The 15,649-nt window shown below is 41.1% G+C and overlaps 1 protein-coding gene across 1 annotated transcript; it reads left to right on the plus strand.

Moving 5' to 3' along the window:
• The first annotated feature begins 3,760 nt into the window (after positions 1-3,760).
• Positions 3,761-15,257, plus strand: phf1 (PHD finger protein 1). Its single transcript, XM_014200693.2, has 15 exons — positions 3,761-4,319; positions 4,858-4,936; positions 5,032-5,113; positions 5,775-5,861; positions 6,369-6,463; positions 7,011-7,159; positions 8,643-8,738; positions 9,214-9,282; positions 9,504-9,627; positions 10,006-10,073; positions 10,322-10,453; positions 11,834-11,912; positions 14,312-14,424; positions 14,706-14,789; positions 14,930-15,257. Exons 2-15 carry the CDS (start codon positions 4,859-4,861, stop codon positions 15,255-15,257), a joined length of 1,584 nt encoding a protein of 527 aa, XP_014056168.2. The 5' UTR covers positions 3,761-4,319; position 4,858.
• Positions 15,258-15,649: the final 392 nt, after the last annotated feature.

Genomic DNA, 15,649 nt, shown 5'->3' on the forward strand with positions numbered 1-15,649 from the left:
CGGTTGCAACACCCACTACCGAGTTCCAAACTGCCTCTGGAAGCAACGTCAGCACAAGAACTGTTCGTTAAGCAACATTAAGGCATTTATATACAATTTAAAATATTGCATAATTCATAACAGTTTACCGAATACATTTAGTGTGTTCCCTCAGGCGACTACTCCACTATCACATATTTACAATTCAACATCCGTGTGTAGAGTGCATATCTTATCATGTGTATGTGTGCCTGTGCCAGTGTTTGTGTTTCTTCACAGTCCCCACTGTTCCATAAGGTGTATTTCTATCAGTTTTTTTAATTACATTTTACTGCTTGCATGAGTTACTTGATATGGAATAGAGTTCCATGTAGTCATGGCTCTTTGTCGTACTGTGCGCCTCCCATAGTCTGTTCTTGATTTGGGGACTGTGAAGAGATCTCTGGTGGCATGTCTTGTGGGGTATGCATGGGTAGCTACCAAGCCATTTCAGGCTATTAATCAAGTCAGAGAAGCTTGTCTAGCTATCTTAGCTGGCATGCCTGCTAGCAAGGTTGCTAGACTTTAGAAAAGCAGGCAATTACTAATGACTCAAATTCCTTTCAATCTTTTACCCAGATTTTAGTGGAGATGCAGAGAAGCATATTTAGGGCTACGATACTATATACCAGTGTGGTAGTTGTACTAAACTCCTAAGGTATAAAAGGTCTTGAAGAATCAATGTGCATAGTTCATTAAAATAGCAATTGAATAGATAAAGAGGTATGCTTAGATAACCTATTCAGAATTTTTTTTTTTTTAACATAGTCTAGATTGCAGGAAAAACATTTTCAGGTGTTTGAAAAATGCAAAATGCTCCAACTCATGGGGGGGGGGACAACCCCCTCTATAATAATGGGTGCATAACCAAAGTTCCCTCATGACCAAAGTTCCCTCTAAGCTGCGTGTGTGCAGGCTTGCAGTATCCCTGAGACTGCCACGCAGGCAGAAGAAATATGAGCCCATGGAGAGAAGGGTTTTCCCTGTTAGTTAACACTATTAATATGTCCCTTTACTGTGGCATTGGTGATTGAATCAATGCAATATTAGCCACTTTCAATGCAACATACCAAAACAAAAAGAAACATAGTAAAACTAACTATGCAAGAGATTTTGTTGTAGGCAGAACGCATCAGAGTAGGATTCTATTACATTGACACGTATGACTCAGCCCGTACTCTAAACAGACCTGTGCGGCATAACCAATCAGAGCTGCAGTAGGCCTATGTGCAAATAGACAATTCCATATATGGATCTGTGCCATTTACTTTGAACTGAACTGTGTTTACAGCATGAGCGATCGTGAGTAGATGTGCTTGTTTTGAGATCAAGGCGAGAGTTGCAAGTAGCCATGTGAGCACATTTTGTTAATATCCTTTGCTAGTTAGTGAGTTCGCACAGTTATAGATCATTTGTAGTCAGCAATAGGGGAGTGATTGCTTCCTACAAGAGCACGAAACGTGTAAAATTCTAGACTTCTTTGAAAAGCTAGTCAGGCAAACAGCATTTTTTAGTCTTAAAGGGACAGTGTTGTATAAGCTTGAATAAGCTAAGTTGCCAATAGGCAGAAGATAGCATAATTTGTCTGATTCTCTGTAATAACGGTATGGGAATAATAATGCATTTTATTTTGTAAAGTGGTTTCTTGCATCAAACAATACAACAACATTTTCAGTCACCTCCTTGTCTGAATGACAAGTGGATAAACAGGTTAATGTCAAGCCCTGTATGTTTTTTTTCAGAAGTCTCATGGAATGTAGGCCTACACTGAACTGCACACATTGGCTGCTACTATAGGCTGAATGATTAAACAGCTATTTCCATGTTAATATGTTATGGGATGCTTTTTCTTCGTTGTTTTTGATGGTAGGCCACTCAAATAGCCACAGTAGCCTACTTGGCCACTGTTAAAACTGTAACTTCAAGCGGGTACAGCCTCAGGGCTCATAGTAAATGTTCACAATGTTCAAGTTTGTGCTCATCAGACCTGAAATTTGCTCAGTGCTCAATTAGAGGGAACATTGTCCATGACGCCCCTGGATGTAGTAGCACATTATCTTAATAATGGTGCTTGTTTCCTTCTTTCTCTGTAAGCTTACTCTAATATTCTTAATTAAACCCTTCTGTAGACCCTAGCCACACTGAGCGTTGCCTAGTTTTTATCAGAAGCTCATGACTGTCTGCTTCCCCTCCTCTCTGTCTCATGACAGAAACGCTCACAAAGCCCCGGCTGTGTGTGTGAGAGGCATCTTTATTCCAAAAGGGAGAGCACATGAAAGGCATCAAGTTGTCACCCTTATGACCTCTGCACAAGCCCCGTATTAACATGAATAGGGGTCCTTTTTCTCTTCTGTGATGATACTTAAGTTGGGCTAACGGGCTCACTATCGTTACTCGGTAAACAGTGAATCTTGCTGTGAGACTGCTAGAAGCATAATTCCGTTTTGCCATTATTAAAAGTGATCCTCATCCAAATGCTAATGATACATTTGAAAATATCTCTGTCATCACACAGTTATGTGAACTGAACTGTAGTTCAGCTAAATGCCACCACTGCATTTTTATTCGCCTACCACTACACTCCAATACTGACAAAGCAGCGCATTAGAAGGTGTAGTGTGCTCGCCATCTAGTGTAGCCAATGAGAAACTCATTGTCATCCTTTAGAAATGCCAGTGGCCATTTTGAGCGCAATATTACCATATGCTTGATACATTCATATGACAAAACTAGCAAATGAACAAATACATAAAATCTAAAGATAAAAAAATAACATATGAAACACCTCATCGCTTGTTGTTTTAACTATTAAATTATAGGCTATGTTGCCTACTCATAGAATTGTCAGTGCTCAGTTATGGTATGACACTTTTAAATGCCCTTTAATCTGCCGTTCATAAATGATATACATGAACATGTGTGCAATTTCTAGGGCTCATAATTAACCAATGGTAAATAAGTACAATTGTTACTCATTCTGATATTGGTTATTACCATGTTATGTTATCACCCAATTGTCGTGAGAATTGAAAGCTTGTGTGACCAGTGATATTCATGGTGATAGTGAGCAGTGACAAGTGATGATGACATTATTGAGCTTAGGTATATATTATCAAGCCGTAAAGAATAGACGATTGATCATAGATAATCAATATTTCACACACAATATGTATATTAATAGGAAATGTATAGGACAACTATAGACTATTGTAAATCACATTCAACAATTCCCTTTGATGACTACAGTGACAAGTGCTCAAAGTAATCCACGCCTTAAATGATCCTTAATTACTTAGACCTAATAGGCTAACTTTGTATAGTGTCCAAAACCTGAAAATAGGCTTATCTGGCAAGGGGACCACAAAGACTGCACAAAGTAACTCTATATAAACAATCACAATGTTTATTATACATATTGTATATTACAGCCGAGGCTATATAATCAAAATGTGTAGTAATATTAAGAAATTAGATAATTTATGATTACATTATGATTATAGTGTTATTTTAGCTGGAAGGAAATAAAAATGCTTACTATAGCAAGGAAACTATTTATTGTGCAATTTACTGAATGGTAAGAAAAAAGAAAAGTGAATAACACGTGTGAGCGCAGCTTCCACTGGCCCTTCTAAAACTTTCTCCAGGACTCCAAACTTGCAGCACCCTTCTTTGGGAGGTACCAATTAATGAGGTATGTAAACTTCCACTAATTGCCCGATTAAACTCCAGCGACTACGTCGTCGGCTGATTTTTAACTGGCTTTTATCACAATTTAGTTAATTCTTCAGAAAACACAGCTTGCCTTGTCATAACGGTTTAGAGGCAATTTCTTCGGATGTTAAGGTGTTCCCGCCGCCGTTGACCCGGTCCCCCCATCTCCCTCCCACTCTATCGGTGTTTTATGTCTGCGTCACAACAAGTCGGTCGAGAAAGAGGCAGGGATGATGGCGTCTCTCGCGGGTTGATTCGCGTGCTGCTCTGACAAACACGCTTAATAGCATCAATAGGTGGAGAAAAGAGAGCAAAGGCACGGGAACATGACGAAACGACGTCGCGGAGGACAGACAGACCATACAGACCGAGAGAAAGACGGCCGCACCGACGGTGTCTCACTGACGACTTGACAGACATACGCGCTTGGCACAGACACATACATGCACATCCACTTTGGCACACACGTAGGCTTCACATCCAACCGGGCAGTAATTGAGACGAGAGGAAAACAGAAGAGAGAAAATATTTCATGTCAAGCCGGCACAGGAATCGCTGTGACCCCAACGGAGAGGAGTTCGACTTGACAGGTAGCAATGGCTCTCTGTTCATCCAGCAACACTGTCTATGTTAATTTTTATTGATCTGAAAATGCTATTATGTATCATGTGTCTCTTTGACTTGAGTGCCTGCACTGGAACAACCGCTGGATGTGCAGAGATTATGTCCATAGGCTACAGCGATTCCTTTCTATTCAAGTTTGTCGTTTTAGATTTTCAAAGAGGATACAACACATAAGTGCATGAGAAAGCAAAGTATAGAGGCGTCCAGTGGTGTTACAATCAAACTACAGTGCAGTCATCATGCAGTGGTGAATGCATTTTCTCACATGTGTTGTGCCATAATGGTTTGTCCTGCTCCATGCATGGGCATTTACACTCATCATTACATCTGCTGGATTCTGTAACCCTTTATCCACTCCAGCCCAGTGCCAACGGAACGATAAGGCCATAAACCTCTGTCGGCAATGGCAGCAAAGTATTCAGTGAATAAATTGGATTTCCATTTCACATGAGCCCCCTCCTCTTCCTCTCCCCTTCTCTCTCTATCTCTCTCACTTCTCTTCAGGATGGGGGGAGTAAGTGAAGGGGATGATGTGTTAGCTCGATGGAGTGATGGACTACTGTACCTCGGCAATGTGAAAAGAGTAAGTGTGTGTGTGTACGTGCGTGCGTGCATTTGGAAAGTATTGAATTTAGGTTTGAGTGAACAATTCCACTCTGTTTCCATCACTCTCCTCAGGTAGATGGAGTCAAGCAATGTTGTCTGGTGAGATTTGAGGACAACTCGGAATTCTGGGTCCTAAGAAAAGACATTCACTCTTGTAAGACATACAACTTACTCTTGTTTTCCTCAGTTAACACAAAACATTTAACAGAAGGTTTTTGGGCACTGTGGAATTACTTTTGAATCAAAGAAATATCTCCTAAAATGTTGATACAAATTTTTCATACATATCTACCCTGATGCTCCAACTTTTATCATATTTGAATAATCTTTACTTTTACCCTACCTTGATTCACCTCAGGGAGATTAAAGAAATTCATAAAATGTTTTTAGATTTTTCTCTCAGCTTTGAAAAGTTTGTTCTTAATTTGACGCTCTCTCTCCATTCCGATCCATTGAAGTTCAAAAGAATGTTGTGCAATTAAGGTCTCTAGTCAAGGTTGAAATACAACATTCCCTGGAAATGTTGGCAATTCTGATGGGGTACTTTTAGGTGTAATAGGTGTAATTGGTGTATTTATGAATTTATTAGCGTAATGACTCCATAGGGAAATGGCGCCCCCACGTAGTTAGTGTAAAGTGAAGGGAAGCACAGCCAAATATCCACATGTCAAAAGGAGTGAAATCTGAAAGGGTGCAGGAGACATTGAAATCAATGAAGTGGCAAGGAAATGAATCAATATACATAAATTAACACTGTTGAGTGATATCTTTCTCCCCCTCTCTCTGTTACTCACTCCTTTTCTCTCTTGCTTAAGTCTCAGTTGGAGTGGAAGAAGTTTGCTGTGTCTGTGATGCCCCGCCTCTTAAAGAACCTCTCATCAATTGTCTTAAATGTCGTCACGGTAAGAAAACACAGCATGTTATGTACTAATCATAGAGGTATTTTCAAATAATAACTTATGACGGATAGGCACAACTATTTTAAATAAAGTAAAAAACAATGGCATCTATTTTTTTCTTTCTGTTTTTTTACCAGATAATATACACTGAGTGTACAAAACATTAGGACACCTTCCTAATATTGAGTTGCAACCCTTTTGCCCTCAGAATAGCCTCAGTTGTCTGGGGAAATGGACTCTACAAGGTGTCGAAAGCGTCCCACATAGATGCTGGCCCATGTTGACTCCAATACTTCCCAGAGTTGTGTCAAGTTGGCTGGATGTCCTTTGGGTGGTGGACCATTCTTGATACACACAGGAAACTGTTGCGCGTGAAAAACCCAGAAGCGTTGCAGTTCATAATGTTTTGTACACTCAGTGTATAATATTTCATGAAAAGAGACAAGGAAAAGGCTGTAGCATATCCTCAGTATGTGAATTACAGTAAACACTCTCTCCATCCCATAACAGGTTATCATCCTGAGTGCCACACTCCGTCCATTGAGCCGGAAGCTGACAGCAATTCTTGGATATGTCGGCAATGTGTCTTTGCAGTGGCAACCAAGGTTAGACTGCTAATCTTTGTTTCACACGCTGCCTCTTGGCTCAGGGAAAATATCCAGTTCAGACTTGTCATTTTTTTTAAAATCTATCCAGAGGATTTCAATACCAGTGTTGTGTTAAACAATGTTGTCAATGGATATATCTGAAGGAAACCACAGAAATGTTACATCTCTGTATTATTCACCATAGGGATTAGATACTTCTCCACATTGTGCCTGGACATCTGACCAGTTCGTCAATGCAGATTTTTTCAAGATTATACTGTATTATAGTCATTATGGTCAGTAATTCATTTATGCTCCAATTCTGTACTGTAGGTGTTAGATGAGGGAGCACTGTGGTTAAGGGCTAATTGCTCATCGGTCAATGTCAATCTCATTGACCTGACTTTTCTTAAGATATTATCTCACTCTGCTGACCTACAATAAAATGAGATGAATTGCTTTTTCTGGATAGTTCCCATCCAATGTCATCTATCTTGAATGTACTGACATGACCGTGAGTGGAGAGGTCGCTGTAGTGAATCGATTTGTCAAAATTGTCTTACAGAGAGGGGGAGCCATCAAACGAGGACGGTTTGCCCGGCTCATGCAAATCATGAAACTTCGGCTGCCCTATCAGCTGTCATCTTTAGACTGGGACCCACAGCATCTGACCAACCAGCAGCAGTGTTACTGCTACTGTGCCGGACCTGGAGAGTGAGTGACAATTTATCGCTTCTAACAGATGCCCTCAGTAGATAAATTATGTTATACAACGGGTGGGTCTAATCATGAATGCTGATTGGTTAAAACCGCATTCCAGATGGTGTCTATTCTACAAGTTACCACCGGCTAAGTCTATGATGTTAAAATGCCTATTTACTCTGTTCCATCTGACTGCACAATCCACTGATCTCCACTATAAAAAGCATCTAGGCATTATCTCACATTTCTTTTAGACTAACATTTAGTTTTCAACAGCGGAGATTTGTATGAACCTTGGTGTCTGTCTCTCTGACATTTGCAACATTGTTTCAACATTCAAATTCTATCTCCAGTTGTCCCATAGTAACAAACATGTTGGGAGTCGGGATGAGACAGACATGCAAGGCAGCTTTTCTCAGCCAGTTGAAATTATGAATCAGCATAATTTATATATATATATATATATATATATATATCAATAGAAATCAATAGAAATTAGAAAACAGGTAAAACGAAAGAAAGTGCAGCTAGTTTGCAGTATTTCCAGCTTCAGTTTGAAGTGATTGTGTTAGCTGTGTTGTTGGCTAGCTCCTCTGAACAACAGTGTCCTAAAGAGAGAACACATATTCTATACCAGGCGAAATCTCGCATCAGTAGCTCATTGTTATGGATGTATCCAAATAAATGTCACTAGAAAACAGCTTAAACAAACGCAAATGCAGCTGCTTTGCTCTTATTCTGGCTGCACTGTTTGACATGACTGTAAGTTAGCCGTAGTTAGCTAGCTAGCAAGCAACAATAACAATGTTGCAAGTCAGTATTTCAATGGAACATTTAGAACCAACGACTGGGTCGCATCCATAGATACAGAACAAAAAGACTGAACGACTGGGTCGCTTCTCTGGCAACCAAACCGATAGAATGAACGACCAGCCAGCTTGGGTATCAACCCTAGATTTGTGTCGGGACTATATCTTGTGGAAGGATGAAATAGTATGAATAAATGAATCAAAATAACGTTTATAATGAAAATATGTCAATCATTATTTGAATATGTTGTTAACTAGTTGTATTAAAGTGATAATGCCCTCAAAGCCAGTGTTTGGAGGATATATTTTCATGGTTTGCCGGCCCTCGACTTCGTCTCGGTTCTAACAACACCCATGCTAATATATCCTCCAAACACTGCTTCTCAGGCATTATCACTTAATAATAACATTTTATAACTACTGTTTAGCACATGTATTGGTCAATAAGCTTTACTATTAATTTTCCTTACCAACAAAAAACAAATAGAATATTCATGTCGGAATCCTGTATGTCCTTTTCACCATTATATAGCTCTACTGTCAAGACATAATGTGTTTTTTCAGTTGAGTATTGCAGCCTCTTGAAAAATACATAATATAGTGTACTCTTGTCAGGTAGCCACCAGATGTAAGCTATGTTTAGGCCATTGGGGAGTGTGGCTAATGTTTTTATTAATCAACTGCAGGTGGAACTTGAAAATGTTGCAGTGTGGAAGTTGTGGTCAGTGGTTTCATGAAGCTTGCACACAGTGTCTGACCAAGCCGTTGTTATATGGGGACAGGTGAGACAGAGTATTGTTATCTATAACCTTGTACTGCTTCTTTGCGTTACCATTGTCCAAAACATAACAGAGAGGTTATACAACTGGCAGTGGTAGGGCTAATGCTGTTAGTGTTTATTGCTAATAGCAGTGCAGTTGTTATTCTGCCTCTCTGGTGTCCAATGTAACGTGGTAGAGGTAAAAATGAATTAAAATTAGTCCAGTCCGCTACACCATTATTGTCACATCAACCATCTGTATTATCCTACTGGTTTAATGCCCATGATATATTATATTACTCTTTGTTTCTGCGCAGAAAAATAATGTTTGAGGTGAATGTGGTGGGTTGTTACGTCTGCTAAACAAGTGATGGAAACTGGGAAGAATTTGCTGACAGTAGCAACCATGTGCTATGTCATGTTTCCATTGACTTTTATATCTGGTCAATCACAGACAAAAATAGAATCATCTGTGTTTCCTTTTTTTTTCCTGAAAGGTTTTATGAGTTCCAGTGCTCAGTCTGTGCAAACGGACCAGAGACAATTCAACGGCTACCCATGAGCTGGTAAAGCTATACAGTATCTGCTAAAAGAAGATTACATAATTTAAACTGCAGGGATTATCACACTGAAACACCCTTGAAAACCAGTTTCTTATGACAGGTTTATTGAGTCATGTGGGTTACAATATGTTAATTCCTCTTACTCAATGATGTAATGAAAAGCTTTGTGATGTGAAAAATTCTGAACTAACTGTCTTTTCCTGGTGTGTTTATTGTAAATACAGGGTAGATTTGGCCCATTTGGTACTCTACCACCTCTCCTTGTGCTGCAAGAGAAAATACTTTGATTTCGACCATGAAATCATGTCGTTTGCCAATGAGAATTGGGACTCTTTGCTTCTAGGCTCGGTATAAATATTTCCTCACTTACGTGCTATGATGAAACGATGTGAAAGTGTTAGCTAGCGTAATTTTAGGCAGTCATGTGGTAATTATGTGCTTTGATTTCATTAGCTACTTGTCATTGTTATTTAGCACATTTGAAATGGTAAATATCATTTGTATTTCATGTGGCTCTCAGGTACTACAGTTGCATTTAAATCAGTCATACACTTTTTTTAATGAACTGTTCACAAATCACATTAGTAACTAACTACGTTATCCATGGAAATGTTTACCTTTCACCAATGAATGTCAATGTGTCTCCTAAATGTGTTAACATTTGTTTCAGGCTACCATCCACAGTGTTAATCAAACTCCTGATTTTCATTCCTCCCTGTCCCCCAGCTCTCTGACACACCAAGGCAAGATCGCTGTCACAATCTGCTCAACGCTTTGAACTCTAACAAAGACAGGTGAGAGTCTGCATATGATGCGAAGAATAAATAGAAGCCACAGCTATGCTTGACCAGATTTATGATAGCGTTGCTTCTGGAATTGTACATAAGGGTAAAGAAAATACAGTTAGATAATTGTTTCTTAACTCTTTGATATTATCAATAGAGAACGATAAGAAAACATAGACAATAAAGAACGATGACCTGACTTTACAAAGTTGTTGTCTACAAGTTTTGAAAGTCTTTTTCTCTGTGACGTCATCCAGGTTTGTCTCTGGTAAAGAGATCAAGAAGAAGAAGTGTCTTTTTGGGCTCCAGGTCCGAGCTCCGCCTCCCCTGACCTCTGATTCGTCCCCCCTCATCACTGACCCGCCCATCAACATCACCCAAAGGAGAAGGTCAGAGTAAGGACAACTTCTGTGATTATTATTCTCTCACTATCACAAACACATGCCTCAGGACCCAACTCTTTATATGGATACATTCATTCTAGTAATTAATTACACATTTACAATAGTGAAAAAGAGCAACACCTTGTAGACGGTGGTCCTTCCAGCTGGATAGGAACAACTGTTCCTAACTAAACAGGCACCTGTGTGCCTCATTAAATCATTTAAGGGAAGGACTCACTTATTTCACTCTGGTGAATATGTTTATAACAAAGATTTTTATGAATAAATACATAATTTATAGTGTGTGTGCATATGTGTGTGTGCACATTCGCATGTGGATATTCATTCTCTTGCTAAACACTCTCAACACCATCTTCTCTTTTATTCTCTATAGGCTTAAAATAAAAAACACCACATTTATACCCTGACATATAGTACCAGTCAAAAGGTCGGACACACTTCCTCATTCCAGTGTTTTTCTTTATTTTTACTATTTTCTACATTGTGAAATAATATGGAAGACCTCAAACTATGAAATAACACATATGGAATCGTGTAGTAACCAAAAAAAGTGTTAAACAAATCAAAATATATTTTATATTTGAGATTCTTCAAAGTAGCCATCCTTTGCCTTGTTGGCAGCTTTGCACACTCTTGGCATTCTCTCAACCAGCTTCACCTGGAATGCTTTTCCAACAGCCTTGAAGGTGTTCCCACATATGCTGAGCACTTGTTGGCTGCTTTTCCTTCACTCTGCGGTCCAACTCATCCCAAACCATCTCAATTGGGTTGAGGTCAGGTGATTGTGGAGGCCAGGTCATTTTATGCAGCACTCCATCACTCTCCTTCTTGGTCAAATAGCCCTTACACAGCCTGGAGATGTGTTGGGTCATTGTCCTGTTGAAAAACAAATGATAGTCCCACTAAGCGCAAACCAGATGGGGTGGCATATCGCTGCAGAATGCTGTGGTTGCCATGCTGGTTAAGTGTGCCTTGAATTCTAAATAAATCACTGACAGTGTCACCAGAAAAGCACCATCACACCTCCTCCTCCATGCTTCACGGTGGGAACCACACATGCAAGGGTCATCCATTCACCTACTCGGCGTCTCATGCAAAGGGCTGCTACTTTGAAGAATCTCAAATATAAAATATATTTTGATTTGTTTAACACTTTTTTGATTACTACATGATTCCATATGTGTTATTTCATAGTTTTGATGTCTTCACTATTATTCTACAATGTAGAAAATAGTAAAAATAAAGAAAAACCCTGTAATGAGTAGGTGTGTCCAAACTTTTGACTGGTACTGTAGTTTTCTAAGTAAAAACATTGCGCCACTCCTCAAGTTATTGACTGTGTCTCTGTGTTGTTGTGTGGAGCAGCCCATTGTCACTGCCCTGCCAGAGGAGAGCAGTGGGGCCAGAGTCACGCAAATCAAAGCGGCGCATCATGGAGACACAGGTCAGTGCTTCTGTCTCGAAGCAGGCATCAAGTGAGAGATCAGCCATCAGCCACCCCCTCACTGCATAGCAAAGAGCTGCCTGGCATTGGAATGACTTGTCAGTCACAGTCAGTCAGTGTGTGGAGAAAAGGTTCTCCTTATAGCCAGTGTTGTCTGTTTACATGTTCTTCAAAGCCCAGCCTACCCCTCATACACTATTGAATTGAAGCTGGTTTACCGTTTATGACTCGATCGAATATGACAACATGTTATGGTCATGGGTTTAGAAATATATATTTTAATATGAACAGAAAATACACATCCTTTTATTCTACTGCTCAGGCTGGCTCCCTTATCCTGAGACAATAAATGTTATAGATCGGTCGTATTTCAGCGGGCAGCACTTCCAGCAGTCTGTTGTATCCTGAGCGGACATGAATCATCTGCCATCTTGGGGCAGGTTGGTTATCCCAGGGAAAGTGAGAGGGGAAGGTACGCTGATATGCGGCATCTGGGAGCGCTTCCAAGTGCACTTTGCAGTCGATTACAGTTTGGCCAGGTGGCGCTGGCACTTTGACAGTGCAGCATTGACAGAGCACCTCGATTTAAAGGGACAGCGCGCTAGTAAGGGGAGGGGATAATGCTAGTATACCACTGCTGTAATTACTGTATATGTTGTGGGTCACAGTCCAGCATTGGAGGTTGACAGACCTGAGGGTGTGCTGAGAACTGAGGAAGCAAAGGATAGATGGGATAGAGTACTGATGCTTTTGTTGTTATGGTAGCAAACTCACACTGTAAGAAATGCTACCTCAGTCTCCACAATATGAATCTACTTATCATTGGCAATGGAGGTGACAGATATACACTATGTATATACAAAAGTATGTGGACACAGCTATTTCAGCCACACCTGTTGCTGAGCATCACACAGCCATGAAATCTCTATAGACAAACATTGACAGTGGAATGGCCTTACTTAAGAGCTCAGTGACTTTCATTGTGGCACCGTCACAGGATGCCACCTTTCCAACAAGTCAGTTTGTCAAATTTCTGCCCTACTAGAGCAGCCCTGGTCAACTGAAAGTGCTGTTACTGTGAAGTGGAAACATCTAGGAGCAACAACGGCTCAGCCGCGAAGTGGTAGGCCACACAAGCTCACAGAACCGGACCTCCGAGTGCTGAAGCTTGTAGCACGTAAAAATTGTCTGGCCTCGGTTGCAACACTCACTACCGAGTTCCAAACTGCCTCTGGAAGCAGCGTTGGCACAAGAACTGTTCATCAGGAGTTTCATGAAATGGGTTTCCATGTCCGAGCAGATCACCATTCGCAATGCCAAGCGTCCGATGGAGTGTTACAAAGCTTGCTGCCATTTGACTCTGGAGCAGTGGAAACGCGTTCTCTGGAGTAATGAATCGCGCTTCACCATCTGGCTGTATGCCGGACGAATCTGGGTTTGGCAGATGCCAGGAGAACGCTACCTGCCCAAATGCATAATGACAACTGTAAAGTTTGGTGGAGGAGGAATAATGGTCTGGGACTGTTTTCATGGTTCAAGACATTTTTTTCCAGTGAATGGAAAACTTAACGCGCATACGATGACATTCTAGACTATTCTGTGCTTCCAACTTTGTGGCAACAGTTTGGGCAAGGCCCTTTCCTCTTTCAGCATGTGCAATGCCCCCATGCACAAAGCGAAGTCCATACAGAAATGGTTTGTCGAGATCGGTGTGGAAGAACTTGACTGGCCTGCACAGAGCCAGGCCTAATTGCCCAACACCATTGCCCGACCTCACTAATGCAAGTCTCCGTAGCAATGTTCCAACATCTAGAGGAAAGCCTTCCCAGAAGAGTGGAGGCTGTTATAGCAGCAAAGGGAGGACCAACTCCATATTAATGCCCATGATTTTGGACTGAGATGTTCGATGAGCAGGTGTCCACATACTTTTGGCCATGCAGGACATGGATCATGCTATGCCTTGATGAGACATATTAAGTGATGATAATTAAGTGAATCGTGATACAATAGCAATACCATACTGTAAATAATTTCAAAGCTACTGCAGCAGTGTGTTCGCGGCATACAATACAAATGTGTGATGTGGAATTGTAATGCAGGTTTAAAGCTGTCACGTGAAAATATTTCCTTTTGGAAAGACTAGCCCTTTGTACTAACAAAGTTCCAGCGTCCGGCCATTTTAAAAGTGAAATGCAATTACATTTTTTAAATGATATGTATCAAATGATACAGTATGTTAACAGACCTTGGTTTTTATGTAGATGTATTCACAAGCAGTATGGATTCTTCTATAAAGATAACATGAAAGGGCATGAACTGAAGTATCATGTTTAATGTGTGTTTGGATCCACTGATTTGGCGTCAGAACATTAGCTAATCAGTGTTTCTCCTGTGTCCAGCCTTGTCCGCCCCCGGTCCCAGCCACCCCAATAGATCTGGTGCCATGTTGCCATGGCTACGTAGGTGGAACTAACCTCTACAACTCCAGGAAGGAGGAGGAGCTGAATTTGGGGTTGGTACTGTTATTGTATTGGTTACACTTTACATACTGTATAACAAGTAATGATGCATTGTACTGTATTTACAGAGTGTTACTGTTTTTTTTACATTACATCCTCACTGATTTAGGCTACCCTTATCAAATCAAATTATTGGTCACATACACGTGTTTAGCAGATGTTATTGCGGGTGTAGCGAAATGCTTGTATTAGGCAGTATGTCAGTGGAAATCCATGCATTGTTGCTTTCTGTCCGTTTAAAATTGTTTTTATTATATCCCTGCTCTTTCCACAGCTCTCCACCTAAGAGGATGTTTGCCCTGTATCACCCCACCTATAACGGAGCCCCAGCCATCTCCAGAACCCTGCATCACTATAGGTCAGTATTAACCCCAGCTCCTCCTGCTCTCCGGGGACTACCCTCAATCTAGACATCTAGAGAGGAAACCATAGCTGTGCCTGGATGACAATGGCAAAAAGTATGAATCGTGAAATATTCACCTCTCTTTCTCTCTTCAGTGCGGAAGACCCTTGTCGAGTGCCGCCCCCCTGCCTCCCCTTCTCCCTGTCATCCTCCCACCATCACCACCACAACCACAACAACCACAACCACCACCACCAGCAGCACCACCAGCACCAGCCTGGCCAGAAGTTGGATCCCTGCCCCTCCCTCATGCTGCGTGACGTCCCTTCCTATCCGGGCGGCGTGGGGGGAGGGGTTGGGGGGGATGGGTCAGCTGCCAGGGGCTGGGGGGGCGGGGACGGGGTGAGGATTTTGGCGAGGCGAGTAACGCCAGACGGGAAGGTCCAGTACCTTGTGGAGTGGGGGAACGTGAGTGTGTACTGAGAGAAAGTGAGAGAGAGATGGGGGGGGGTCAACACACCAGAGTGCTTGGCAGCAAAGAGGGGATATTGGGGAGAGAGAGAGAAAGAATGACTGTCGTGCAGGTGCCACATCAGAAATGTGTGGCAACTTCAAGTACAAGCAGAACAAAAACCCCACACAAGGCAAATCCAGGTTGCTCAAACGATATCGCCTCCATTCTATATCATCACACTACGTGTTACTATATCTCCCTATTTGCTAGTGTTTCCCCTATATTTGTACTGTATACCTTTGGAATATGCCTTTGCATTTATCATGTTTACGTTTGAAGATTGTATATACAGTATTTGATTATAGGCAATTTGTTACGTTACCTTTTGTCATACTTGATTTACATGATAGTATGTAATAGA

The sequence above is a fragment of the Salmo salar genome, chromosome ssa05 (genome assembly GCF_905237065.1).
Source record: "Salmo salar chromosome ssa05, Ssal_v3.1, whole genome shotgun sequence".
Taxonomy (NCBI): Eukaryota; Metazoa; Chordata; class Actinopteri; order Salmoniformes; family Salmonidae; genus Salmo; species Salmo salar.

Bases quoted from the DNA above. Each gene is read 5' to 3' on its own strand.
- phf1 (XM_014200693.2), top strand. From the start codon at position 4,859: ATGGGGGGAGTAAGTGAAGGGGATGATGTGTTAGCTCGATGGAGTGAT. The intron at 4,937-5,031 runs GTAAGTGTGTGT...CACTCTCCTCAG, and splicing joins ACCTCGGCAATGTGAAAAGA to GTAGATGGAGTCAAGCAATG. The intron at 14,425-14,705 runs GTTGGTACTGTT...CTCTTTCCACAG, and splicing joins GAGGAGGAGCTGAATTTGGG to CTCTCCACCTAAGAGGATGT.